Below are 26,132 nucleotides of genomic sequence, written 5' to 3' on the forward strand. Positions count from 1 at the left end.
TCACGCTTCATGCTCAGAGTCACTAACAGTCCTCTTCACTCTCCTTATCTTTTTCAGCACCCAGGGTGGGGCCAGGGGTGGGGTGTGATCCTTCGCCTCTATCTCAGTGCCCAGATTCTGCCTCTGCACCAACTTGCAGTAGAGGCCTCCTCCTGGCCTCCTCCTCTATGAGTTCAGCATGAGGGCCCTGCTCCAGCATAAAGCCTTCACCAATCACTAGGATGTTGTTTGCTCTCTCCACTGTACTCAGCCTGTGAGCTATCACATGACTGTGCTCTCTCGTATTAAGTTGCTCAGAGCCTGCTGAAACTTTACAAAGCAGTGACACAAATGATGTTGAATGTGAGACTGAAAATTATATTAGATGTAATGTTAAATTATAAAAGGTTACTTTAGCCCTGGCCTCTCAGTGCAATGATCATGTCTTACAATGTATTCATTTTCTGAATCCAGTACAATTGTGGCTTCATCCAAAATAAGAATGCAAGGGTTTTCTGATGAGAGCTCGGGCAATAGCAATTCTCTGCTTTTGTCCTCAGACAGCTGAGTACCCTTCTCCCCAACCCCTATAACAGAGGACAGAGCAGCAGGATAAATATGTTTCATCAAACTCTGGAGTGAAACAGACAAATGAAAATTAAATACCACATAGAATGCAGATGACTGCAGGTTGACCAATAAAGGATTTTACTGAAACAATAACTAAGGTGGTGGGAAAGGCTGATAACCAATTAATCGTATGATACTTTTTCAAATTGATTTATATAATAAAAATGTTCTTACTCTTTCCTTACTATGATGAGCACAGACACTGCGGCTACAAGAGTCCAAAATGAACCAAAATCCCAATAATAACCAGACAAATCTAAGATTTGGTGCATAAAGCAGGATATATAACTATAAACAAGCCAGAAATACACCAGGAACTCTTATTTTGAAATGATGGAGTCTTGGCTGTGTTGAAATGCTCTATATTATGTATTAACAAAATTAAGCTTTTCATAGCCTATATATAATCAGATTAAGGGTTTTGAATATGTATATTTCACCAAATGTGGTTTAATAAGTAATAAAGTTTATTATTATTCATAAGATATGAAGTTGGCTATATGATGTGCAGTATTTGCTGATGGGGCACATTTCCATAAGGTCAATTTTTTTCATGCCCTCACTTCAATTCAGAACACTTGATTATCTAATAAAACATATTTCTTCCCATTGTTTGAATTGCTTGACACGGTAGAAGTGCGAGGTGGATAGTGTGTGCTCTTAAAACATTGCCACTCTAGGCAGATTATAGTGAAACAGGTTCAGATGTGAAACAGACTCCACTATTTGTATAACCACTAGTGGACTATTTTTATAACCAATAGCTTCCAATAGCCAAAAACCAATCGTTTTCAAAAGCAAATATTGGTACCCATTAATTGGCAAAACCGATAAATAGATCTACAATCATGAGGAGCAAATCAAACAAATATAAATTATGTGTTTAAATATCTACTGTTATTATTGTTGCAATGCAGAAAGGCATTCAAAAACTATATATGGGAATTGGAAAAGTTGGAGTGAGCTCTAACAAAATTTTAGTAGGCCTACACACATTAAAAATTATTTTTCACACGTAACATATACAAAATACCACTGTATTGTACAGTTAACAACTACAAAGAAATGAACTCACCAGAGTCATAGCATTTGGAGAGGCCAGATATAGTCATGTGCATTGGCATTAATCGCATCTCTGATGACTACCTCCATGAGCTTCAGGCAAACCATAGGAGATATTCATCTGAACAGTTCGGGCAAATAGAACAGGCTCTTGACCTACTAGTGCCACCTATAACAAAACAAAGCACTTAGATCTCTGATTTACTTATTGTTAGGCCAATTCACCTATTTACATTATCAGCAAATACTGACATCCTATGGTAAGAGAAGGTACTGCAAGCTGCAGAATCAACCAATATAACCTAAAATTGTGTTTACATTCTACAAGGAAAATAAACTTATGCAAAATACAGTATGAGAGATTAAGCCCTGTAAAAATCACACCTTAGAGTGATAAAACTTGTGCTGGTAAGTGTTCACAGGTCGGCCATCCACTAGCACTTGGCCTTGCAGAAGGGCATAGAAGTTCTCCAATATGAGCATTTTTCCATCACCAGAGGGCCCTACTTTTGCAGTTACTCGCCCTGTGGGAGACTGAAGGATACATTCTGGGAACAAATTGTGGGTTTAGTTTCTTTCTCACATCTAGGAAATATGTTATTGATTCACTGATGCAATAAAATAAAAGCAAAACAAGCGAATTACATTGCATTCAGCTTATTTCATGGAAAGCAACATGTAGTACACTAGTACAATGTAGTAATTACAATGGTAGTGGTACCTAGCAACTTGTGTTGGAATAGTTAAAGGAATAGTTCACCCAAAAATGAAATTTCCATCATGATTTACTCACCCTCATGCCCCAAATGTGTATGACTTTCGTTCATCAACTGAACTCAAATAAAGATTTTTAGAAGAATGTATCTACTTCAATTCAAGTGAATGGTTCCAAAATTTTGAAGCTCGAAAAATCACATATGTCAGCATAAAAGTAAGCCATAAGACTCCAGTGGTTAAATCAATGTCTTCATAAGTGATATGATAAGTGTGGGTGAGAAACAGATCACATTCACATTCTTCTTCTTCTTGTGGTTTTGGTGATTCATATGCATCATGCATACCGCCCCCTACTGGGCATGTAGAAGTATTTCAAGCAAACTAGGGCTTAAAAATTTATCAGAGATATTCTTCTTGAGCGGAGATATTCTTCTAGAAATCATAATCCACATATTTCTGCAGAAGAAAGAAAGTCATACACATCTAGGATGACATGAGGGTGAGTAAATTATGCATTTTTGGGTGAACTATTCCTTTAATTCTTAAACTTTAAGTGTTTTGCTAAGGGGCACAATGCTGATAAATGGTGATAAATAGTGATAACAATCTTAGTAATACTCTGATTTAAAGCTTCTCTAGCTGAGATCAATGAAACGTTAAACCTTTTTTTTTTTTATTCCAAAGAGTTCACACATGTCTTTGTATTCTGTCGTCATTCACGCTCATATCATTTCCAACATCTATGACTTTCTTTAGTGGGACACAAAAAAATATTCTGTAAATCATGCCTTCCACTGTAGCTCGCAAATCAAATACAGCAGTGTTAGATGTGTCGCATCAAATCTTTTTTGACACCAATGATAACTGGTCATGTCGCATTAACACAACATCACAGCACGTCACCTGTTAAGGCGCCATATTTAAATGGTTATGAATAGAGGGGCGCATTATTTTCAGTTAATAATTATATTATATCTATTCCTCACACAAAAGCGACCATATGGCTTCAGAAGACTTGGAATATAGTGTGCGAGTTGTTTCACTACTTTTATTAAACTTGTAATTCCCATTCACTTTCATTATATGGAAATAAGTGGCAAGTATATTCTTCAATGTTTCTCCTGTTGCAACATGGAAGATAGATTTGGAATGACTTGAGGGTGAGTAAATGATGACAGAATTTTAATTTATAGGTGAAATAATCCTTTCAGTTCAATCCACTTTATAATTTCCTACTGTTACATGAAATAAAATAAGTAGTAAGATGTTTCCAAATTAAATCTAAATGTTCCACCTAAAGCCTTTAAAAAAGAACCTTTAATATATCCATCTCTGGCCGTGTTGGATAGGCAAATGTCACATTTTTGAAACCCACATGCCCTTCAAATGTCTCTGGAGCTTCTTGACCATCAAGGGCATGTTTAGTTTTCCTGTCAACATATTCAAACACTTTTTCTGCAGTGCCAACACCTTGCATCAGACCTGTTTACACTGATGATATACTCTGTAAAAGACCAAAAGACATGAGTGTTTTCAGATCCATCATATTGGTACCCCATTAGGACTCATACATATTAAAACAACAACAACATACATACAGGGCCTCTCCAAGCTCCAGCTCATAGATGAAAAAGGAAATGTGGGTCCCACCACTCATCTGATTCGTCACCACTAAGTGACCTCCATAAAATAAAAACGCTATTTGTAAGGCCAGCTCGGAGATCTAAAAACAGATGGAAATGCAGAGAGAGGAGAGATCAAAGTTTCGGCCACCATTAATTTGCATCATGAGGATTAACAGATCTGTGAAAAATATTGTTAACATTTTTGTTTGTGTTCAGCAGAAGAAAGTAAGTCATAAACCACTGGGATGGTATGAGGGTGAGTAAATGACAGAATATAAATTTTTGGCTGACCTGTTCCTTTAAAAATGCCTCAGACATTTCCACAGGGAGACATTGTGACAGGAAGCAAAGAGAAAGAAATTAGACTTCATACTATGCTGTTTGCTTCTTGTTAAGACTGAACATCTCCTGCAGTCTGCTGTAGTATGTGTCATCCACTTGATCCTCATTAGTAAAACTTTGCACTGTCCTTAAGCTGATATTGTTTCTTCAGACATTTTATTGGCCTGGGCTGGTGCTGTTTGAACATCTTTGGTTAATTTCAGCACATTTCTTGCTTATCGTTTTTTTATGAGAACATCTTTTGTATGAGTATGTGAAATATGCTATAATAATATACATGAGCCAAGAATAATATACATTTGAGAATAAACTACAATATAAAACTTTCCATTTCTATTTAATTCATGTAGTGTCAATGTTTTCAACATGGTGTGTTGGGACAGAAAGTCATAATTCTGTACATGTGAATATACTGCATAACTTGACTTGCAATACTCAACATAAAGCTTGGAAACTTCAGCAATGTATGGGAACCCCATAATGGTGACTAGATACATCTTCCAGGACATGCCAAACATGAACATGAAGATGCCCACAGCTTTCACAAAGCAACGCAGGAACAGGTTCATATTTTGTGAGATCAGAGTAGTGTCTAGTCTAGAGGTCACCTGTGAGCCAACCACTGAGACCTGAATCATTTATGAATCACTTCAGCATTGACCATCTCCAGTCATGGTGGCCAATGGAAAAATAACATAAAAAAACAACATGATTTGTTTTACAATGTCTCTCTCTTTTCACTATGTTTTGAAAATGTATATATTTATGTAAGTACAAATAGCAAAGAGCAAAATATCTATGTTTGGTGTAAGCCATGATGGGGGCAATTCCATTACCTGTATGGTTGGCATCAAAGAAACCAATCTCCTGATGCATTAGTGATCTGAAAAGTAGGTTCTGAGCCGAATGTTTAACCTGGCAAATGTAATTGAAAAGACTCCTCCACGGAACCCAATGGCTATGGATCTAGGGGAAAACAACAACAACAAAAATAAATAATAAATCGATAAACTCTGCAGGAAGGTAGTTGGGTTGGGCACCTATGTGTATGGTATGAGCCTTTACATTACTATTTGTCATGTTATATATATGTAAATATCATGAAAATGTTGACATGGAGCTGCTGGCCAAAACTGCAGCCACCTTGACATTGCAAAAGGAGACATGTGGGTAACAATTTACAATCAGGTTTCAGTTGTTAACAACATTAGTTAACATGAACTAAAAAAGAACAATACCTATTAAGCATTTATTAACCTTAGTTAATGTTAATTTCAACATATACTAATACATTTTAAAATCAGAAGTTGTATTTGTTAATGTTAGTTAATGCACTATGAACTAACACAAAACTAACAATGAACAATTGTACTTTTATTAACTAACATTAACAAAGATTAATGCATGCTGTAAAAAAAATGTGTTATGTGTTTGTTCATGATACCTAATGCATTATCTAATGTTAACTGATAACCTTGTTGCAAAAGTGTTACCAGTGTGTTTAATGGAATCTGTAAACTAATGCATATAAAACCTAATGGCTCACCTGACCAGAGTCAGCATGGTAAGAGTAATCTTTGGCTAGGCAGAAGTATCCATTCTTTTATGTATAACAATGCTATCAGTTGCTTGTCCATGTAATAAGGTATAGCGGCTTCACCTGTGGGAAAAAAAATCTAACATTTACACTCCGAGGAATATTGTAGAGATATAATTCTTTTAAATGACCTCATGTGGTTGTTGTGCAACATACCATTTAGGAAGTGTAACAAATCAAACTATTCACAACCGGTGTGATCACAGCACACTTCTGCACAACACTGCAATTGTGTGCAATTAAAAAGTTAGAAAACCACAAGCTCTCTTGCGAATATGATTAAAAGGTCTATCTATATCATTTGATACAGTAAATACTGTTGAACATTTGACAAATTATGATTTGTCTCATTAGAAAAACAATGAATATATAAGCATACTACATATATACTAAATATATACCATATATACTAAAAAAGTCATTTTAATAGTTTTCAGATTCACGCATTTCATTTCAAATGTGTGTTTTTCTGGATTTTTTTGTTGTTATTCTGTCTCTCACTGTTCAAATTAACCTACCATTAAAATTATAGACTTATCATTTCTTTGTCAGTGGGCAAACCTACAATATCAGCAGGGGATCAAATACTTTTTTCCCTTGTTGTAAAATTGGATATACAATAACGTTACACAGAAAAGGTTAGTATGAGATTTTATCACTCTAAAATAATATTAAAACACATTGTTTACGTTTTGTGACTGTACTTTTGAAACCGCATTTAAATATTTCTGGATTGGCTCCATTCACTTCCATTGTAAGTGCTTTACAATTAAGATTTTTTACCCTTTTTTTTAAAGAAAAGGAGGGGCGAGTCTAAATTAATTTGTGTGGTAATTAACTTTATGCCATAAATGGTTACAGTGTGAATGAATCTGCATGTTTCCATTGATCATTGTATAAATATTGGGGGGAGGGGGGATTTCCTTTATTTTTAAGTATTACTTAATAATACTTTATTTTTGGGTCTAGCAATCAGCAATAACTGTCCTTTGCAGATTCAGACCCACCAGCAATAATAGTGAAAAACACTTTGTTTAGATATAAACATTCAACATGGTGTTATACAATAACAAAAATATTCAGTTGGACAAAAATAACTCAAAAGAAGTTTCTCTTAATAAAAATATGAAATAATACTTTTCCAAGGTGATACATAAAAATTATTATTTCACCACATTTACAGATCAAATAAAAGATTTTTGGGATACTAGTTAATAAGCAATACACATTCAACACAAAAGCATACAAACATCTTTTGGTATGTAGTTCAGTGAATGTCTAACAGAATGCATTCACTTTGTGAAAATACTTTCTGCAGCAAAACCTATGAACTTCATCAATGTTAATGAAGGCCTTGGATCGAAATACAACCATTTCATCTCACTACATTATGTGTTGAAACTCAAAGGGAGCACAGGGTGATCCACTTTTCCTCTTAAACATCCACTTGAAATGCTCCCTATGGAGCACCTTACAGCCAGGATCCAAATACTTGAAGCTGTAGACTGTACATACACATTTGGAGGCTGTAAGAGTGCCTTTATAATATCAGTCCAATCAAAGCAAGTTTTTCAGTGTACATCAGAGCCTGTTAGAGGATATTCTAAGCCATTCTTCTTGTCTTCGGGTACATTCTGGACTGTGGTTAAGACTGTCTCTACTGGAAATGACAGGTACAGGCTTTCCTTAAGCTTTTTTGTTGAGGGTGACACCTCTGCATTAAACAACGGGTCAGTCACAGTGAGAGTAATGGGGGGGATGTTTCTAGCCTTGCGTTTTGCATTCTTCTTTTCCTGTCTGTAGGCGACGTTCATATTTGTAATCACCTGGAAAGCAAAAATGAACATTCTCAGAAATTTGATGAAGCGCTAAAGCCATTCATGTGTTCTCCAGTAAATTCAAGGACAGTGAATATTTCAGCCACACAAAACAAATGCTCAGACTTTACCATCTGTTTGACAGTATTCTGTTGCTCCTGCATGGAAGAAAGGAAAGAGCTTGTGTCCTCTTCATTAAGGGTATACTCCTTCCGGTCCTGATTGTAACTAAGTGGCTCAAATTTTATCTTAAAAAAATGTATAAAAAAGAAACAGATCAGAAATGGCACCAATGGAAGCTCAAGCTATAGCATTCTACATTCCATGTCATCAATTAAACTGAATTAACATCACTTAAAATCTTCTTTTCTTACCGCACTAGATATACTGGCTTTTCTGTTAAACATTAGAAAATGTGGTGTGAATTTTGTTGTAGGGTTGTTTGACCTCCTAAAGACAGCCAAAACTGAATCGAGAAAATCATCCCATTCCACCTGTTTCTCCACCACCATCTGTTTTATGGCATCTCTCAGCAGATTATTGCTACGATCATGCAGAGCGTTCCGCTGGGGCTGGTCTACTGACAACACACTCTGCGTTATGTTCCACCTGTCACACAGATGCTTTGTAACCTAAAATAGTAATAATTCAGTAATAATGCTGTTACAAAACTGTAAAACACTTGTTTTGTTTAAAATTCTTGTAATATAACACAGGGTTTCACCTCTTCACAGAAGTCAGCACTTTGAGAGCAAAATATTGTCTTTGCAGGGCCAAATCTAGAAAATGTTCACATGTTAGGTACATACACAGCTGTGTTGTAATTATCCAAATCATTTTAATTTTATAATTTTATTAAAATAGTGCAGATTTAGTTAACCTATAAATGGATGATGAAATGCATCTTGCAACACATAGACCATCTTTCTTTTTTATGGGACAAGCCTCTACCCATTTACTGTAGTAATCTGTGATGACAACAATGTGCGTATTCCCACCACGTACACTCCCTGGAAACGGACCTGTTTTGGAATAAAAACAAGTGAGGGTATTTGATTACTGTCCATATACATATCGAGATAACAGATAGCAATGCTTTAAAGTCCTTTACAAACTTTTACCAATTATTTCAACTGCCAGAATCTCCCATGGTCCATCCACCTTGACAGGTCTTATTGTTCTAGCCAGGTTTTTATTTCGCTCTGCGTGTTGACATGTTTCACACACTTTAATCTTTAAACAGATGAAACAAAGACATGAAGATAAAGGTGAGAATAATTAACAGTGCATCACAAAAGTCTTTGAAAGGGGTCAGGATAGTGACATTCACTGCATACCCAATCCACAACATCCTTGACAATGCCAAGCCAGTAGTATTTACACTGAATCCTGTGAACAGTCTTTTTCTGTCCCAGGTGATGCCCGATGTCATTGAAGTGACACTCCAGGAATATCTGTCTCTTCCGCTCTGCCTCAATCACTACTTCTCGCTTTTCTTCTTTCTTTGGTCCCACATAATACAACAGACCATCTTTACAATTTATAAAACAGAAAAGTTAATTAAGCAGTCAAATCAACAAACCCCATATCACACTTTGGAAATTAGAAAAGGCACCTCAGAGACAGAGTTGCTGGGAGACTACATAAAATGAAATATGTAAATATAGATAGGTTTGAGGAACTTCATCCAAAGCAAGAAATACGTACATACTCACACAATATGCTATGAATATTTAACATAATAGTTTTGTTAAAATCGTGATATTTGTAGAATTAAATGGGGAGGTCGTGCGTAAAATAATTAATTAATAATAATAATAGCCGTTTACCTCACCGAAAGCAATTATAATAGCTCAATTTACCATCTTGTTGTATTGCAACATTATTTTAAGATAGGCTAACATTTCTAATTGTTAAATCCAAAGAGTAATTCCGAATCCAACTTGTGCAAGAGTTGCACTCACCATCAATCACAAATTTCTGAGCATATCTTTTGAGATTTTTCTTGCGAATGGGATTCATAGTTTGAGGGTAACAGCCTTCAGAGACAAACGTGTAAATGTCCCCCAGTCTGTTTGAACTGGACTCCACCACCTCCTCTTCGGCAACTTGCAGCGCGTCCATACTCAACATTCTGGTGCAAAAATCCCGTCCGAGGCTTTAAATACATAACCGATATAGCAGCCAAATTAATTACCCAATTTTTATATTCAAAACCCAAACTCTAAAGCGCGCCGAAAAGACGGGATTTAAAACTTGTTTCTGAACAATTCGAGTTTTACCGTGAACTTGCACACAAAAAACAACCGGCGGACGGATGGGATTTAGTGACGTACCAGGAAGGAAACGTAACCTACTTGTTTTATCTCTCCGTCTTTATCTATCTCAATTTTTTTATGATATGAACTCTTATTATATTTGTCTCGGATATTTATACCAGTAAGCAGGGCAACACCTATGCCATTTTAATAGTGTAAATAGCACGGGTGGTGTTTTCACTTTCGCATAACAGCCTTGGTTTCTTTACAGACATATTTCTTGATGGACCAAAATAATTAAACAGGGGGCGGATCCAAGGGGCGGAACCCTGAACAGATTGACAGTTCAAAGGGTCTCGTCCAAAATGTGCCTTTTTTCTTTTAAATACATTTTTAAAATGTGTAAATATTGTCCAAGACGCATGTTTGTTAAATTAAACTCATGATATGACCTCATGTAATTAGACCAGCTAATGACATTCGTATTTATCAAGTCCGGCAGTCCCCTTGGAGAGATTTTACACATGCAGTTGCTTTTTTACATTTAATTTTCTTTAAGAATAAAAACCTTAAAAAAAATTTAAAGAAAAGATTTTTATCAGAGAGCCAGTTAAGTAAGGACTATGTAAATGTAAGTGATCTGCAGCAACACTATGCTGATTTCTCAATGTTAAGTACCATTTCTGTAAAAAAGGCATGGCAATTGTTTTACAAGATCCTTAGATCCCTTAGTTGTGTCTGGGTCTCAGTTTAACTACGTGCTTGGAAAGGTAAGTGAGCTCTTAAGAGAAAAAATAAATCACTCTTGCTCCATAAGATGGAGTATACCATAAAACGTTCTACCTCTTACTACACTATACTGATGAGTTGTCACCCATAAATTAAAGCAGAAATCGAGAGAAGGCAGAAACATAAATTGAAATCAGCAGAGAGATCAGCTATCATCCAAGAGATTTATAAACCTCTACATCAGCATGTTTATCATCTACAGGTAGGCATAAGTCTAATTAAGTGTATAGATAGTCTATGATTCACAATCATTCACTCTGATACTGTAATATATATGTTGATATTTCATATTAATCTGCAGGAACTGTTTCTGGCCCCAGAGCTGTTACAGATGGTTAAATATGCTGGTTCGAGTGAAGCAACCATGGAGGGACTGATTAAACTTTTCCAGACAGAGGCAGATAGGCTTGATCTTTAGAGATGTTCCAATTTAAACCAATTAAACATCAGCAATTTGGAGAAAACTCACATGTCAGTAATGTGGTTATTTGCTGAATGAATGATGTGTTGCAGCACAGAGAATCTACCAACTTCCAGTGTTCAAAAATGAATTCTGCAAGGACCTCATAGAGGAGCTTTTGTGGATTTTGAACAGTCTAAGTCACCAAAGCGCAGGCCAAACACCATGAACAATTAATTATGGGGTATAAGTTCTTAGCATATACTGCATATTTAAATATACTCATAAAATAATTTATGGATGCATTCGTTCATTATATGTAAGAAAAGATTTGAACATGTTTAGCATATTCCATAGTGATCATTTATGATCTCTTTAAATTAATACAGATTCTCCTTAATGAACTTCATCAAGCTTCATCACCCCACTGAGGGAGCACTACATTTGTCCACTCACAACATTGCTCTACAGTGACTATGGAGGAAGCTGTCTGGACAGTCACAAGGGTTTTGTGGTGAAGTACGCAATGCGGGAAGACTTGGGCCTTAGCTATCATTATGACAACGCTGAAGTGACTCTCAATGTATCACTGGGGAAAGAGTTCACAGAGGGGAACCTTTTCTTTGGAGACATGAGACAGGTGCTGCTAGTTGTTGAATAGAGTTTGAATTATGTGATTATTATGTTTGTTGATGATTATTAAGGTAACTTTTTGGCAAGATTAGCATTATGGTGAAAATGGAAAATCTGTTAAAAGATGGGGAAATTATGTTGAACAATTTTGCACATAATTGTCCTGTTTTTTTGTGTACTGCCAATAATGTTCTATGGAAATGTTGCTTAAACCTTTAAAAATATTCAGAGCAGTCTTCTTGTAACCTGTCTTTTCCAAAATACACCATCACACATTTATTGAACTATTTTGTTTGTCACAACTCTACACTAACTGCTTTCATAGTTATTAAAACAGTTTAAGCATCAGTTTAAGCAATCAAATTTTTGTTACCTTTAATTCAGTAAAATGTAAATGCTTTAGACAGGGGCAGCCTGGGTAGCTCAGCGAGTAAAGACGCTGACTAACACCCCTGGAGTCACAAGTTCGAATCCAGGGTGTGCTGAGTGACTCCTGCCAGGTCTCTTAAGCAACCAAATTGGCCGGTTGCTAGGGAGGGTAGAGTCAAATGGAGTAACCTCCTCATGGTGGCTATAACGTGGTTCTCACTCTCGGTGGGGCATGTGGTGAGTTATGTGTTGATGCCGTGGAGAATAGAGTGAAGCCTCCACAAGTGCTATGTGGTAACACACTCAGCAAGCCACGTGATAAGATGCACAGATTGACGGTCGCAGACACAGCTGATATTTATTCTTATTATAAATATAGTGTTTAAACCGGCTATTTATTTGGGAAATCACTGTCTTTGTATCTTTTGATGAATGATTAATATATACAAGGAATTTAAGATAACATACAACATCAGTTCAATTTTACATAACATTTCATCCTAAGGTATATGTACAATAGCATATAAATTACAATAAATAACTATTTCCAATCTATCACCTCATTTCCTTAACCAGAATTTAAGTTGTCAGAAGACAATTATTGCATATCAAAACTGTTCTCTCTTATTCCAGATCTTAAATCTCATATCAACCTACATCCATCACACTGCACATTTGTATATATTCTTGCACAGCATACATAATACAGACAATAGCATTCCACTTAAATTGTATAGGATTCAGATTCTTAATTCTTAAAATTTCAATTAAAGAAAGTTAAAGTCCCAAAACTTTCATGTATTATTTCAAAGCAAATGTTTTGGTTGTTTCATTTCCCCAACTTTGATTTTTGAGAGTCATATGCAGGGAAAAGAAGGGGAAGGAAGGAAAAGAATGACTGTTTGGAGAAATGCAACACTACTTCACAGGTATAAGCAGTTACAGGAGAAAACAAAATCATAATAATTTTCACAATAATATTGGATTCTTGAATATACAGTTTGACTAGTTTTCTAAAATTAAAGTGTAAAAGGTTCAGTTTATAGCATATGTATAAATTGATAATTGTGGAATATATTTTCATTTGTAGTGTGCAAATAAACTTCCTACCCTTTCATGTATTTGTTCTATTACCTGTGGCATTATACAGATTCCAGTTAGTATTATTTAAAAATTTTTTTGGCTTTTAAAATAAGAAACAAAACCCATATTTAATGCATGCATGACTTTGGCTCAATCTTTGCACTTTAAAAAACAATTCAGTGTCTGACTTTTACAGTGTCTGATTCCTACCCATTTAAAGTGTTGCCTGATACACTCTGTATCGTAAGTTGAACATGAACATGTATTAGCAACACAGGAGCTTCAGTCAAGACGGAGACGGAGTGCTGTGTAACATTCCACACTTCACATTGTTCACCGTTCTATAATTGAAAAACTTTCATTAGAGAGTTGTTTCGCTGCTCATGTCCCTGTGTTCCCTGTGATCTCTGTGATCTCTGTGTTCCCTGTGTTCCCTGTGATCTCTGTGTTCTCTGTGTCTGCTTCTAGGGTTAATATCAGTGTTGTCGTAGTCCGACTCCATCTCAATCTTCACCTGGGGCATGGGGCAGGACATCCCTCTGGGCATTGGCATCTCCGGGGAGGACGGACAGGAGATCTTCAGGTGCAGAGTGATGCTGTGGAACAGCAACCTCCAGTTACAAAAGTGAGGAGGAGTAATGGGGCGAAAGTAGGGGGCTGTAAAGGGGTAGAGGATGCAAGGAGCAGATGAAGGAGTGGCGTATTTTAAGGAAACACTGTGTCAAAGGATTTTATAGAAGGTGTAACTGCACATATGCTCCAGAGGAAATGTTTAGGATCAGGACAACCGAACTGGGAAGGAAAAAGTATCAACATGCATGTTATCAGCGTGGCTAGGTGTTACAGTGGCTATATTTATTTCATGCGTTAAGGAGATATTACCTGTTAACTTAAGTGTTTGAATGTGATAAAATCTAATACTGTATCATCCAAACCATGCCCCATGAACAGCAATGCAGACATGAAACCCAGCAGATTTTACATCTGGTTTACAACAATGTGATAAAGAGGCACATATTTGGACAAGGAGAGTGGCTGTGGATATAGTGTGAGAGAGACTAGGCAGGAAACCCTTAATAGACAATGGTAGAAATGACTACATCAAATTCGAACTCAGATATAAGTAAAGAGTTACTCAGTATAAGCACTCTTGTCGGAAACACAATCACACAGGAGAAAGAAACAACCAAAAATCTTCTAAAGAGCTAATGTATTTTCATTCTACACAAGCACAAATCATTAGTTGAAAACTTTAAAAAAATCTGTTTAATAAATATATATATTTTTAGATCTATAAAAAAAAAATCAAAAGCTTAAAAAAAGTAACCCAAGTGGGGAACATATAGTTATAGGATTATAATTTATGTGTCCGGTTTCTTTGAGTGTGAAAGAAAAAAAAATGAAAAAAAAAAAACAATCTGCATTGCTTCAAAGCGCATGGCAAGGGCAATGGGTATAATTCTATAGAAGGGAAATACAATCAAACAATATATGCCAATATATACAAAGGCTTGCATTTGTGAGTGTATTTAATTTTTTTAACTTCTTTACATGCGCAACTTAACCATGGCATCTACTTTTATGAAAGTATTAGTGCAGTCTTAAGTAGAGTATTTTTAAATGTAGAGTGATGCAGTAGACATGTATCTCAGAGGAAATACTCTCACATTTTTCTAATCTGTAATAATCACACGATAACAGCGTGTGCATCAATATCAGTTGTAGTAACTGCCTGGTTGGCATCGTGCTGCCCACTCTGAGTTGGAGTCTGACGCCTGTAAGAGGTCGCGGTAGGGAACATGTAGTTTGAGCACACAGTACCTGCGATCCAAGTCTGAATCATTGGGGGAGCAGTTTGAATAGGGATGGTACTTGTCCTGTGGGGTACAGAAAAGATAATGATTAGTTTATATACCAGTCACATTTAGAACCTGTTATTAGTTTACCAAAAATTAAAATTCCGCCATCATTTACTCACCCTCATGTTGTATTCTTCCATGGTACAAAGATGTTAGACTCAATGTCAGACTCAGTTACCTTTCACTTTGATTGTATGCAACAAAACAAAAAAAAGATGCAATGAAAATGAATGGTGACTGAGTCTGTCATTCTTCCATAAAGCTTCTTTTGTGTTCCACGGATGGAATAAAGTCACACGGGCTTAGAACAACATAATGTGAAGTAAATGATGACAGAACATTCAAGTTTGCATTGGTCTTTTTCATTGCGCTCATTAAGATTTTTCTCCACCAGAAGATGGCACCAGTGAAACACAATGCAATAATATTGTAATTACTTCTACCATTTTTTGAGATCCTGAGGACTAGAGATGACTTTTCTCAAGCCTATCTTTTAAGAATCACAAATAAAATATTAGAATCTTGCTAAAGTCCCAGGAGTGTGGGTATCCTTTAATGTGTCTACTTGAGATGTTCAAAATACCACTTACATCTTCTCCACAGTCATCTCCTCCTTTGCCTCCTTTCTTTTTGTCCTTCTTGTTATTCTTCTTTTCATCATCCTTTTTCTTCTTTTCTTTCTCAGGCAGAATATCATCCAGCCATGCCAGGTCGTGTTGAGAGAAGACCATGTCCAACATTTTACGGACCACCATGAGACCAAGAATCTGAGGAATTGAGAGGCAAAGACTGATTGTTTGTACCCTTAACGCTTCAATGCTGTTCATTGTCCTCAGTAACCATGAGAAGTGACACACATATTAATTGCAGACAGCTGAAAATTCAGTTGATGAACAGAGCAATCTGTCCACAGTGTGATTTAACACAAAGTAATGAAGTACAACACTCATAAAGACATTAAGGAAACTAATAGCATTTAATAAATCATGAGATACATGTACTTAAAGGAATAGTATACCCAGAAATGAAAATTGTCTCATAATTTACTAATTATCAGTCCATCCCAGATGTGTGACTTTCTTTCTGCAGCAGACACAAACAGAGATTTTTAGAAGAATATCTCAGCTCTGTAGGTTCATACAATGCAAGTGACTCGTGATCAGACCTTTGTAGCTCCAAAAATCATAAAGAAGTAAACCATAAGACTCCAGTGGTTAAATCCACATCTTCAGAAGGGATATAAAAGTGACATGTGGAGTCTTTCACGTCTGAGTGGAAAAGTTTTAGTAAGGACTCACCCACACCTATTATATCGCATATGAAGATATGGATTTAAACACTGGAGTCATATGGATTACTTTTATACTTCCTTTATGTCAGTTTTGAAGCTACAAGTCTGTACAAGTACATCATTCACTTGCATAGCATGGACCATATTTTTCTAAAAATCTTTGTTTGTGTTCTGCTGAAGAAAGAAAGTCATACACATCTGGGATGGCATGAGGGTGTAAATGATAAGAGAATAACATTTTTTGGGGTGAACTATCCCTCTAAGGTATTTTTTAAAAGAGGACAATGCAGTAGAACATGTTTTCATACCATAACAGGGAAGATTATGGCGAGGAATGTGGATTTGAGGATCCAGAGCACAGCTAAGCACACAGTCTGCACCAGTGTGAACAGGTGGACTCTCCTCAGTGGTACGTGACGCAGGTATGCAAAGTCTGGCTGGTGCTTCGCTGGCATCATGATCAGTTTAATCCTGTCCCAGAACTATTGAAGATGAAATGTCTTATCAGAAACTCATTTTAACGTGATACAACAGTTAGGTCTGGTGCTCTAATCTGATTGGGCATGTGGTGTACCCATGTGCTGATATTTTGTATTAAAGCACTGGGACACTTTACTGTTTGTGTTTGCGGCATTCCAGATAGGCTGGAATGGTTGATCCTGCTTTGGCTTCGTTATTCTAACTATTTTAATTAGTGGAGCAAAAACTGTCCATACTGTGTCTAAAATGCAAGTTAATCAATCTTGTTTATAGAACTGTTGTATAAAAGCAATATCACACTTGCAACTCTTGCTCAAGTGATATTGCTTAATTATAAGCTTTTTCTGCCCTCCTTTTTATTCAAATCTGGTTGATAAAAATAATTACAATTTTGTGTGCCAAAGCTGGCTGAACATAAATGACCATTTTGCTTTTTGTAGATATATCGTAGCAGTTAGCTTCAAAGCAACTTGGACGTTAACGCATTTGTATTCATACTGTAGATTCTACAGGTCGCATCCCGAGTCCCATCACTTTGCTTTTGTCCTTTCGTTGTTCTCTAGCTGACATTAAACTAGACTACTAGAGCACAGCAAAGCAGCACCTGGCCACTGCCAAGCAACACAAGAGGCTAGATTCTCTGTACATGCTGACAGCCTCATCAAAATGCAGCTCTAAACTGCTTCAGTAAACCCAGCCAGCATGCAAATATCAGTACTAACAACACACATTTTCCCAACCCTCTCTGCTTTGCTGCACTGTAACAGTGTGTAGAAGTCACTCATTTTTAATCACTAAATACACTGTCGTAGCGTGCATGCGAATGAATGTCCCACGCTGCGGGTGCTGCGAGTTTGAAAGTTTAACTGTGGTCTGATATTAAAGCTTAAGTATGTTAAAAACCATAAATGTACACTAGGTTTTCAACACAATTTTGGGGGAGGGGGGCACTTAAAAAGCAATTACCTGGATGCCACTGAGAGAGGCAACACCCATGTAAAGGAATACTCCATACAACACCGGCATAGGAATGAACTACAAGCAGAAAACAAGCCATAGACTTCAGTTGTTACAACAAGCAACAGCACTTACACTTAAAGGGGTCATGAAATGGAAAATCAAATTGTCCTTGATATTTAGACATATAAGATGTAACTGTACTATAAATACATACTGTAATTTTCAGAACTCAAAACTTCCTCCCCAGTTTAAAAAGAGAATTTATAAGAGAAACATAATTAAAAAGTGTCGATGTAGCCCTAGATTTTACTTTTTGGGTGTTCAGCTTTTCTAACAATGTTTGACCTTAACACTACAGTATAACGACATTAAAAGTCCTATGAAATAAAAAACAACTTCTTTTTTTTATGTCATGGCTGTAAATTGTGATCGCATCTGACCATCTGAAGATGATTTTCAGGCTACTTTGCGATAACCACCTGTGAATAATGAATTATATATATATATATAAAAAAACATGTAAATACCTTTTATAATGGCCATAATATTTATTTTCTCTTTATCCTTTTAAAACAGACACAGCTAAAGCTGAGTGGATCATACATATCTCATATTAGAACATTATTATAATAATAATAATTGATAATCTGACCTGAATGATAAATCAGTATTACAAGCTCACCTGCAGAATGGGGGCCAGGAAGATAGAGACGCCTGTCAGTACAAAGACAAGGATACCTGTCAGTCTTTGTTCTCTGTAATTGGAAGAGACACAGTGATCATGAGGGAGTGGTAACAGAGATAAAAAAGGCATATTATAAGTGCAGAACTGTAATATATATTGAACAGTTTTCTCCCAGGCCGGAATGATTTCCTGGTTGTAGAGGGGTTTTGCACTGGTCAAGCTCAGAAATAAGCAGGCTGACCAGCTAAACCAGCTGAGCACCAACGTGGCCAGATTGGGAAACTAGCTAGACCACCTTAAACCAGCTTGGCCAGGCTTGGAGAACATGGGCCCTATTTTAAGAGCGCTAAGTGCAGCGTTATGTTTTAAGTCATAAGAGCAAAGTCAATGGGCATGTCCTTGAATATGCAGTGCGCTAATAGGTTGGGACAAGTGCAATTAAATTTGGAGGTTCTTCTCCGGTTATTGCACAATTGTACTATATGGTCCATTCCCTGTCAAGCACCAGTGCAGCGATATAAACAAAGATACCTAAGAAGTTGGTAGTGTAAATAGACTGTATGCAAGGAATTGAATATTTAATAGAAATATTTCTATGACAGTGACACGCTCTTTTTATATGCATAAAAAAAAATTCTCATCAGGATTTGGATGTACGTTCCATTAAATTATATATAATATTTTATTATTCATAAATAGAAGTATAGAAGTAAGTATTATTCATAATTTTCATCTACTGACACACAAATCATGGCATGTAGTAACAGTGATTATATCAGCACACACTTCAATTCTACCGGTTGATTTTGACAAATTAAATACATTAATTGAACCTCAACATTTTTTTACCAAAAACATTTCTAAGTTCAAATTACTCATTAAACGAAACAAGAATATAATCAAAATAACGAAGTAGTAAAAAAAAATCTAATCCAAACGTTTTACCCTCTCCAGCAAAAATCACTCTATGACAACAGATGGAAATATTCAAATACAAATTACGAAATAAGAAATACAATTGTAATAATAATAATAATAATAATTGAAAAACAACCATGACCTATAGATAGGTTAACCCAAATTTCATAAATCTTTGTTTCATAAATGCCTATGACAGAGACATAATTTGATATTTTTAAAGTTGGACATGAGCTTTTTACCACCTGCTGGTGGAATCTCTAAACTCCAACTGTAGGAACTAAACTGAGATTTGGCGCTGAAAACAGACCTGCTTTTGAAATGTCTTAGTGCAATGGGCTACTTAATTTACATTCAATACAACCACAGATATTGCAAACACTCCCCACCCACGGCCATTTGCACTTTGTGCTGGCATAAAAATTACATTTAGAATTAGCGCTCTCACGAAAATGTGATAAGATGTAGTGCATGGTCACTGCGCGTAGATCTACACTTTGCACACTCATGAAAATAGAGCCCCATGTAGACCATCTTAACAGCTAACCAGCTTGGTCAGGTGGGGGCACTAAAGAGATTACCTTTAATCACCTTAAACAGGCAAACCAGCTTAGGTGGGTTTAACCAGTTTTTATTTTGTTTTGTTTTTTCAACAGGGTTAAATTTGTGTATTGTGTACCTCATTATATTTGTGCCAAAATTATAATGCACAATAACAAACGCACTTCATCAAATTATTGGGTTCATCAAACTTTGGGCACTTTTAGCTCGTAAAGTCTCGTTTTTCAATTTTCACACAGGAGATTCATATAATTTTTGTCATTTCTTCTCAATGTCATGAAAATTCCCACCACAGTGCCATTTACACAACATCTCAAATTCTATATTGTATTTAACAGAATTATGTGATGGAAATGACAGTGATGCACATGAAATTAAATATTTAAAAAAATGTCCTACTAATTTGTCTCTACTACTTTGCCTACTACTACTCTCTTTGTCTTTATAGCTAACATTTTATGTATCCGAAATACACACAATCAAATAATATTTTCACACTGTTTGCATAATTATAGCTTGATTGTAAATTACGTCCAATAAAAGTATTCTGCTTACACTAACTTGGAAAAAATAAATAAATAAATAAATACTAGGGGCAAAACTGTTTAGTATGGCGGAAATTACATTTTCAATAATTTTCACATAACAAATATGGAAATGATTTATGTTTATTTCACTCTTTGTTGAAATGATCATAGTTTTAAACATGTCAAGTTGTAATGTGACATTCAAGTATCAAAATAAAAAAGTTTAAATCTGTATGGTTTAATAAAAATCAACCCCTGGGACAAGAAAGTAGACAAAGTTGAAGACACACCCTATAATATAAAATTATCAAATATGTTTTACTTTTTATTTGTGAGCATATTTAGTGATGTAGACATTTTTTACTTAATACATACAAATATAATTTGTAACTGATAGGTCATACATTAGAGAAATCTATAGAAATGGCTGCTAAATATTGAAGTTGTCTTTTTCTGTCTCACCTCACGCCCAGGAACTGTGGTTGCTCCCCTGGAGCGCTAGATTCACTCTCCATCTTCAGTGAGTCGATGTGGGCAATGGAAATGACAGTGGCAGCCACATACCACGGCAGACCCATAAAAGAACAGACTGCCATCAGAATGCCCACCCACAATAGGTCCAGGTGATACCCACAACCTTTCTGTAAGAGACAGTAAGAAAATATGAAGTAAGTGGAAATGAGTAGAATATAGGTAGTGTGATGTAGTGGTTAAAGATCTTGGTAGGTAACAATAACGTAATAGGTTCAAGTCCCACATTGCACAACCAATTAACTATTGTCATTGTGACCTTGAGCAAAGCACTTAACCCCAGGTTACCCTGTAATAAGTATTCTGTCGGTCAGTTTGGATAAAAGCATCAGAAACTACTAATTAGAAAATTGTATTTTTGCTAATGAAAGAAAAGAACAAATTCATCCAAACTCAGGAAGTAAGTCTGTATTCCATACATTGCACTATTACCTTTAACTTGTTTTCTTTGCGGTTGACGATGACTGCACTGATCTGCTGATCCATGAAGATGAGAATGGTGACAAGGAGAGCAGGCACAGAGCTTGCCAGGTAAACCCACCACGGATTCTTTTCAAATGGCATCACAAACCAACCCCGTTCCGGGCGTGTGGGCTACATGAAATTAAAAGAAAATCACCAATACACAATTGAGAAAATGTATAGACATACCTTTAAAGGAAAATCACAAACAATCAAGATCAGGATTATTCACTTGTGAGTTGAACTTCATTTACTCTTACCTTGAACTCTGTGGGCACTATGAGTTTTGGTGTTTTCAAACCTATAAGCATATCCAGCCCCACAAATGTCATGATGGACATGAAGATAGAGAAGTCACTGATCAACTTTCTCAGCTTGATTGAAAAAAAAATATATATATATAAAAAGAAATATTAATAAATACAACTGCAGCAATTGAACACATTGTTGTTCAAGGGCTATGTAAAATAAAGTGAACCCAAAAATAATTTAGCCATGAATATCATTGCATTATATGAAAAAAATATCAAAGCAAGTGATGCTAGAGCTTTTCTCAGAACTAACTTCACTTTTCTGAGCCATTTTTACAATAATGGTTAAACTGGTGTCAAAGTGATTTTTACACTATCATAACTAACATAACTATTGTTTTATCATTTCAAACTTAAAAAAATATATTTTTGTTCAATGTTTTGCTTGATTTTTTTGCTATATCTCCTGTTAAAAGTCTGTGCCCTGACATGGACTACGTTACCCATAATGCATATGTTCGTTGGTAGTTCTGATCGCTCGTGGTAGGCGTTTTCACTTTGGGTGTGGTACAGTGCCATGAGAGCATTATTCACGGTACAGAGAATTGCCATCCTTTGTTTATCCTGCGCGAATCTTGTGTGTATGAGTGCTGTGTGCGTCCTTAAGATATAACCACACATACATATACATACCCCCACAAACACACCTATTTGGTTATATTAATACCTGTGAACCATCATCACCTCAATGTACCTGACTCTTCCTCAATAAATACTCAAACTGCACCATTGGATTTGCCTATTCCTTCTAACCGAGGAAGGCTCAGTTGACGAGCAATCCATAATCAGCGCAGACGCGCACGGTCTCCTATAATTGGTCCTTCGAGCCGGATGTTTATTGGCTGAGTCAACAAGATGGCAACTCCACAAGATGAATTTCCTCAGGAGAAGAGTCCAAAGTATAGTTCCCGTCCAAGAAGCAGCAGAAAGCTTCCTGGACATTTGGCGGAGTATGAGCATGACCTACCTGATCCAGAGGAGACAGAGTCTTTAAGCAGCAGCAGTTCAGAGGAATCTTATAAGGAGAAGAAGGAGATGAAAAAATGGAAAATGATGGAGGCAGCTTGGGGCAGTGTACTGAAAACGATGAATGAGATGCAAATCACTATGAAGGAGACCAGTGGCGCATTAACAAAGGGTGTGGAACAACTGGAGCGATCATGCGTATCATGCAATCCTCTACCAACTCAGAGTGATGCTCAACAGCGAGATAGGGCCACTTCGCTTCCTGCTCTACTCCAAACACCACAGCATAGCAGTGTGAGCATGAGCAACATCCATACTACTGATCAGCTACACGTATTGGCACCAGCAGTGAGGCAGGACATTAGAACGCCTGTGAACCTGTTAAGGCCAGTAGAACATATTGCATCTTCACCACTGCAAAATTCAAACCCCATTTTTCATTCAGCACCAAAGCCAGCTCCACTAACCTTAAGCCCTATTATTCAACCTATTTCAAATATTCAGCTAAGGCCGCTGTCACCGAATCCTGTAGCTCAACCTGCACAGCAACCAGGCGCAGTGCTAGTACCTCAACCTGTGCTTCAGCAACCGACAGTGACACCACCTGCACTGCAGCCCAGGGTGAATACTGCATTTCAGCCTGCAGGTCAGTCTACACCTTGGTCCGTGCCACAGCTTGCTCCCCAGTGGAGAATCCCTGTGGCCCATCCAGGTATTCAGCAGGCACCGCTATATGCTCCGCCCCCCAGAATGAATCATGTGATTCAGCCTGCTCTACAACCTGTCAATCAAATAGCCCAATCATTACAGTTTAGGAGGCTTGAACCACATCAGGCTGAACCCTTATACAATCAGAGGTACCAACACTCACAGCTTCCAGGCAGCTCCACCCAGGTACTCTCTGCACAATCCCACGACTTCCCTGTAGTCTCAGCGTCACTGTATCAGCCACCACCGGGGATGTCAGCGCAGCAGACTTATAGCCAGCTTTATGCAGCTCCACCTCCTGATTCTGCCAGCTACTACTCTGCTGCCAATCCACCAGTCTCTGCCTACCCTTCACTGCCTGCTGCATTTACTGCACAAGATGCAGTACCTCCTGCAGCTGAAGTCGCCCAGCCAAACCTGATGGAGATGCTCCTAGCATCTTCATATGGCATCCCGAAGCCTAGACTGATGACATTCAAATCAGGCAGAGATAGTGACTTTGTGTTACTGAAGAAAGGACTGGACAGCCTACTTGGGCCACATGCTCATCTCACAGAGGAGTATAAATATCACATTCTGATAGATCAGTTAGAGCATCCATGTGCGTTACAAGTGGCCAGATGCTATATTCACGACCGCACTCCCTACACTAGTGCAATGAAAGCTTTGGAGCAGAGATATGGGCAACCCAGGCAATTAGTCCAGAGTGAACTGAGTGCTATACTTAATTGCTCTCCTATTAAGGCGGGTGAACCTCAAGCCTTTGAAGATTTCTCCCTGGCGGTGTCCAGCCTAGTGGGCCTCCTCAGTACTATGGACGATGTAGCAGCCAGTGAGCTCCAGTGTGGTTCACACGTAGATAGGTTACTCACTAAGCTTCCGCCTAGCTACAGAGACAGTTTCCTCGAGTACTGCATTACACGTGGCATCATACGCACTGGCAGCAGTCGTACCTACAATATGTACGATTTCTCCGAGTGGCTCGAGCGCAAATCCCAAGTTCTACAGTTATCACGGCAAGCCATTCAGCCACAGCCCTTAGACAGACCACGCCGAGAGAGGGGCAACCCCAGAGCCTCTGCAGGGTCCAGGGCACAGAGTAAGTCTACATCCATATATTATGGGTCAGATCCTGCTCAAACACCGCCAAAGATAGACACTAAGACACACATTACTAATCCTTATCCCTCCTCTAAGAAGAAGCAGTTTAAGCCATACTGCCCATACTGTGAAGGGACAGAGCACTACCTCAGTGGCTGTGTAGATTTTAAGAAGCTAGACCTCAAAGCGGTAGCTTCGTGGATAAAGGAAAAATCCAAATGTTGGCGCTGTGGCCGTAAACATACCCCCGAGCAGTGCACTCTTAAGAAGATGTGCAGTACCTGTGGAGAACAGCACATATTAGTGCTTCATGACCTGTCTGAAGCGAAGAGGAGGGACCTGAATATCCTAACAGTGAGCACCAGCCGAGTGTTTTTGGCTCCTATCAGTCACTCTGGCCGTGTAATGCTTAAGGTTGTGCCTATCCAGTTACACTATCAAAGGAAATCTCTGGACACATATGCTCTTCTTGATGATGGCTCAGAGAAAACCATTATACTCCCTGCTGCTGTCAAGTTGTTAGGCTTAATCCAGGAGGAGGAAACTCTGTCTCTGCGTACTATTCGTCAAGATGTGATCCATATTAAAGGAGGCTATGTTTCTTTCCATGTGTCCCCAAAGGCCAAGCCAGAAATCCGTTACAAGATCACGCGTGCCTTCACCGCCCAACAGCTCAGCCTAGCTGAACAGTCATGCCCAGTGGAGCTCTTAAAGGAGAAGTATCATCACCTACAACGAGTGCAGCTTGAAGGATTCAATCAGATACAGCCACTTGTGTTAATCAGCTCTGACAATGCCCACCTCATAACTCCTGTCAGTTTTATCCTGAGAGGCTCAGCCCAAGGACCTGTTGCCGTCTTCACCAAGCTTGGCTGGGCCATACAGGGTCCGAGCTGCAGTATGACTACACAGCAGGGGGAGGCGCACTGCTTGAACATATCATGCCTTTCTCCTGCCATTGCCCTTCAACAGGATGTACAGCGTCTGTGGCAACTAGACGCTCCCCTTCATAGGCCTGGGAAGGAGGTCACACGCTCAAAAGAGGACAGAGAGGCCATAGCCATGTTAGAGGCAAAGACCATCAGAGTACCTGTGGATGGTGTAGAGTGATATGCCACCCCCCTGCTCAGGAAGAAGGACTTCCCACAGATACACGTTTCCTCTGAAGTAGTTAAAAGCCTTCTGAGGTCCACTGAGCGTAAGCTAGCAAGGAATCCTGACCTGGCACTCACATATAACCAAGAGATCAAGAGGTTGGTAGATTCTGGCTATGTTGTAAAGCTGACTCACGAAGAGATTCATAGCTCTGCTGAATCTTGGTATGTACCACACCATATTGTACATCACAACAATAAAGCTCGGGTGGTATTTAACTGCTCCTTTGAGTTCCAGGGGACCGTTCTTAACCACTACCTCCTGCCAGGACCTCCTATGGGGCCTACACTGCTGGGTGTACTCCTGCGTTTCCGCC

The 26,132-nt window shown here is 37.8% G+C and overlaps 2 protein-coding genes and 2 pseudogenes across 3 annotated transcripts in view; 1 reads left to right on the top strand and 3 right to left on the bottom strand.

Annotated features, from left to right (window-relative positions):
* LOC127637386 (ABC-type oligopeptide transporter ABCB9-like) lies at nt 1–6,705 on the bottom strand (annotated as a pseudogene).
* Nucleotides 6,706–6,785: 80 nt separating this feature from the next.
* zgc:113436 (uncharacterized protein LOC503528 homolog) lies at nt 6,786–10,078 on the bottom strand. 2 transcript variants are annotated; one of them, XM_052120925.1, is made up of 8 exons: nt 9,734–10,078; nt 9,107–9,300; nt 8,891–9,002; nt 8,650–8,791; nt 8,494–8,548; nt 8,144–8,401; nt 7,901–8,017; nt 6,786–7,778 (listed from the first exon to the last, which is right to left on the bottom strand). In XM_052120925.1, the coding sequence occupies exons 1-8, from the start codon at nt 9,900–9,902 to the stop codon at nt 7,524–7,526; spliced, it is 1,302 nt and encodes a 433-aa protein (XP_051976885.1). In that variant the 5' UTR covers nt 9,903–10,078; the 3' UTR covers nt 6,786–7,523. The 2 variants fall into 2 exon arrangements, with proteins under 2 accessions (XP_051976885.1, XP_051976889.1); XM_052120929.1 differs by having other exon boundaries at nt 9,107–9,271; nt 9,734–9,855.
* Nucleotides 10,079–10,086: 8 nt separating this feature from the next.
* Nucleotides 10,087–11,877, top strand: LOC127637392 (2-oxoglutarate and iron-dependent oxygenase domain-containing protein 2-like; annotated as a pseudogene).
* A 905-nt stretch (nt 11,878–12,782) lies between these two features.
* Nucleotides 12,783–26,132, bottom strand: part of LOC127639070 (electrogenic sodium bicarbonate cotransporter 4-like) — a 50,302-nt gene continuing 36,952 nt past the window's right edge. Inside the window, exons 15-23 of the mRNA XM_052120914.1 lie at nt 21,836–21,949; nt 21,546–21,707; nt 21,045–21,223; nt 18,574–18,646; nt 17,898–17,966; nt 16,760–16,933; nt 15,751–15,927; nt 15,123–15,178; nt 12,783–13,897 (exon numbers count right to left, since the gene is read on the bottom strand). Coding sequence (XP_051976874.1) covers nt 13,663–13,897; nt 15,123–15,178; nt 15,751–15,927; nt 16,760–16,933; nt 17,898–17,966; nt 18,574–18,646; nt 21,045–21,223; nt 21,546–21,707; nt 21,836–21,949 — 1,239 coding nt within the window. The 3' untranslated portion in view covers nt 12,783–13,662. The remainder of the gene's footprint in view (nt 13,898–15,122; nt 15,179–15,750; nt 15,928–16,759; nt 16,934–17,897; nt 17,967–18,573; nt 18,647–21,044; nt 21,224–21,545; nt 21,708–21,835; nt 21,950–26,132) is intronic.

Source organism: Xyrauchen texanus, chromosome 4 (assembly GCF_025860055.1).
Source record: "Xyrauchen texanus isolate HMW12.3.18 chromosome 4, RBS_HiC_50CHRs, whole genome shotgun sequence".
Classification (NCBI taxonomy): Eukaryota; Metazoa; Chordata; class Actinopteri; order Cypriniformes; family Catostomidae; genus Xyrauchen; species Xyrauchen texanus.

What these genes read in the sequence shown, in the direction of transcription:
- zgc:113436 (XM_052120925.1), bottom strand. Translation starts at nt 9,902, where the DNA reads ATGTTGAGTATGGACGCGCTGCAAGTTGCCGAAGAGGAGGTGGTGGAG. An exon ending in TCAAGGATGTTGTGGATTGG is followed by an intron (nt 9,003 to 9,106) that starts GTATGCAGTGAA and finishes ATCTGTTTAAAG; the next exon opens with ATTAAAGTGTGTGAAACATG. An exon ending in AGAATACTGTCAAACAGATG is followed by an intron (nt 7,779 to 7,900) that starts GTAAAGTCTGAG and finishes TTTGCTTTCCAG; the next exon opens with GTGATTACAAATATGAACGT.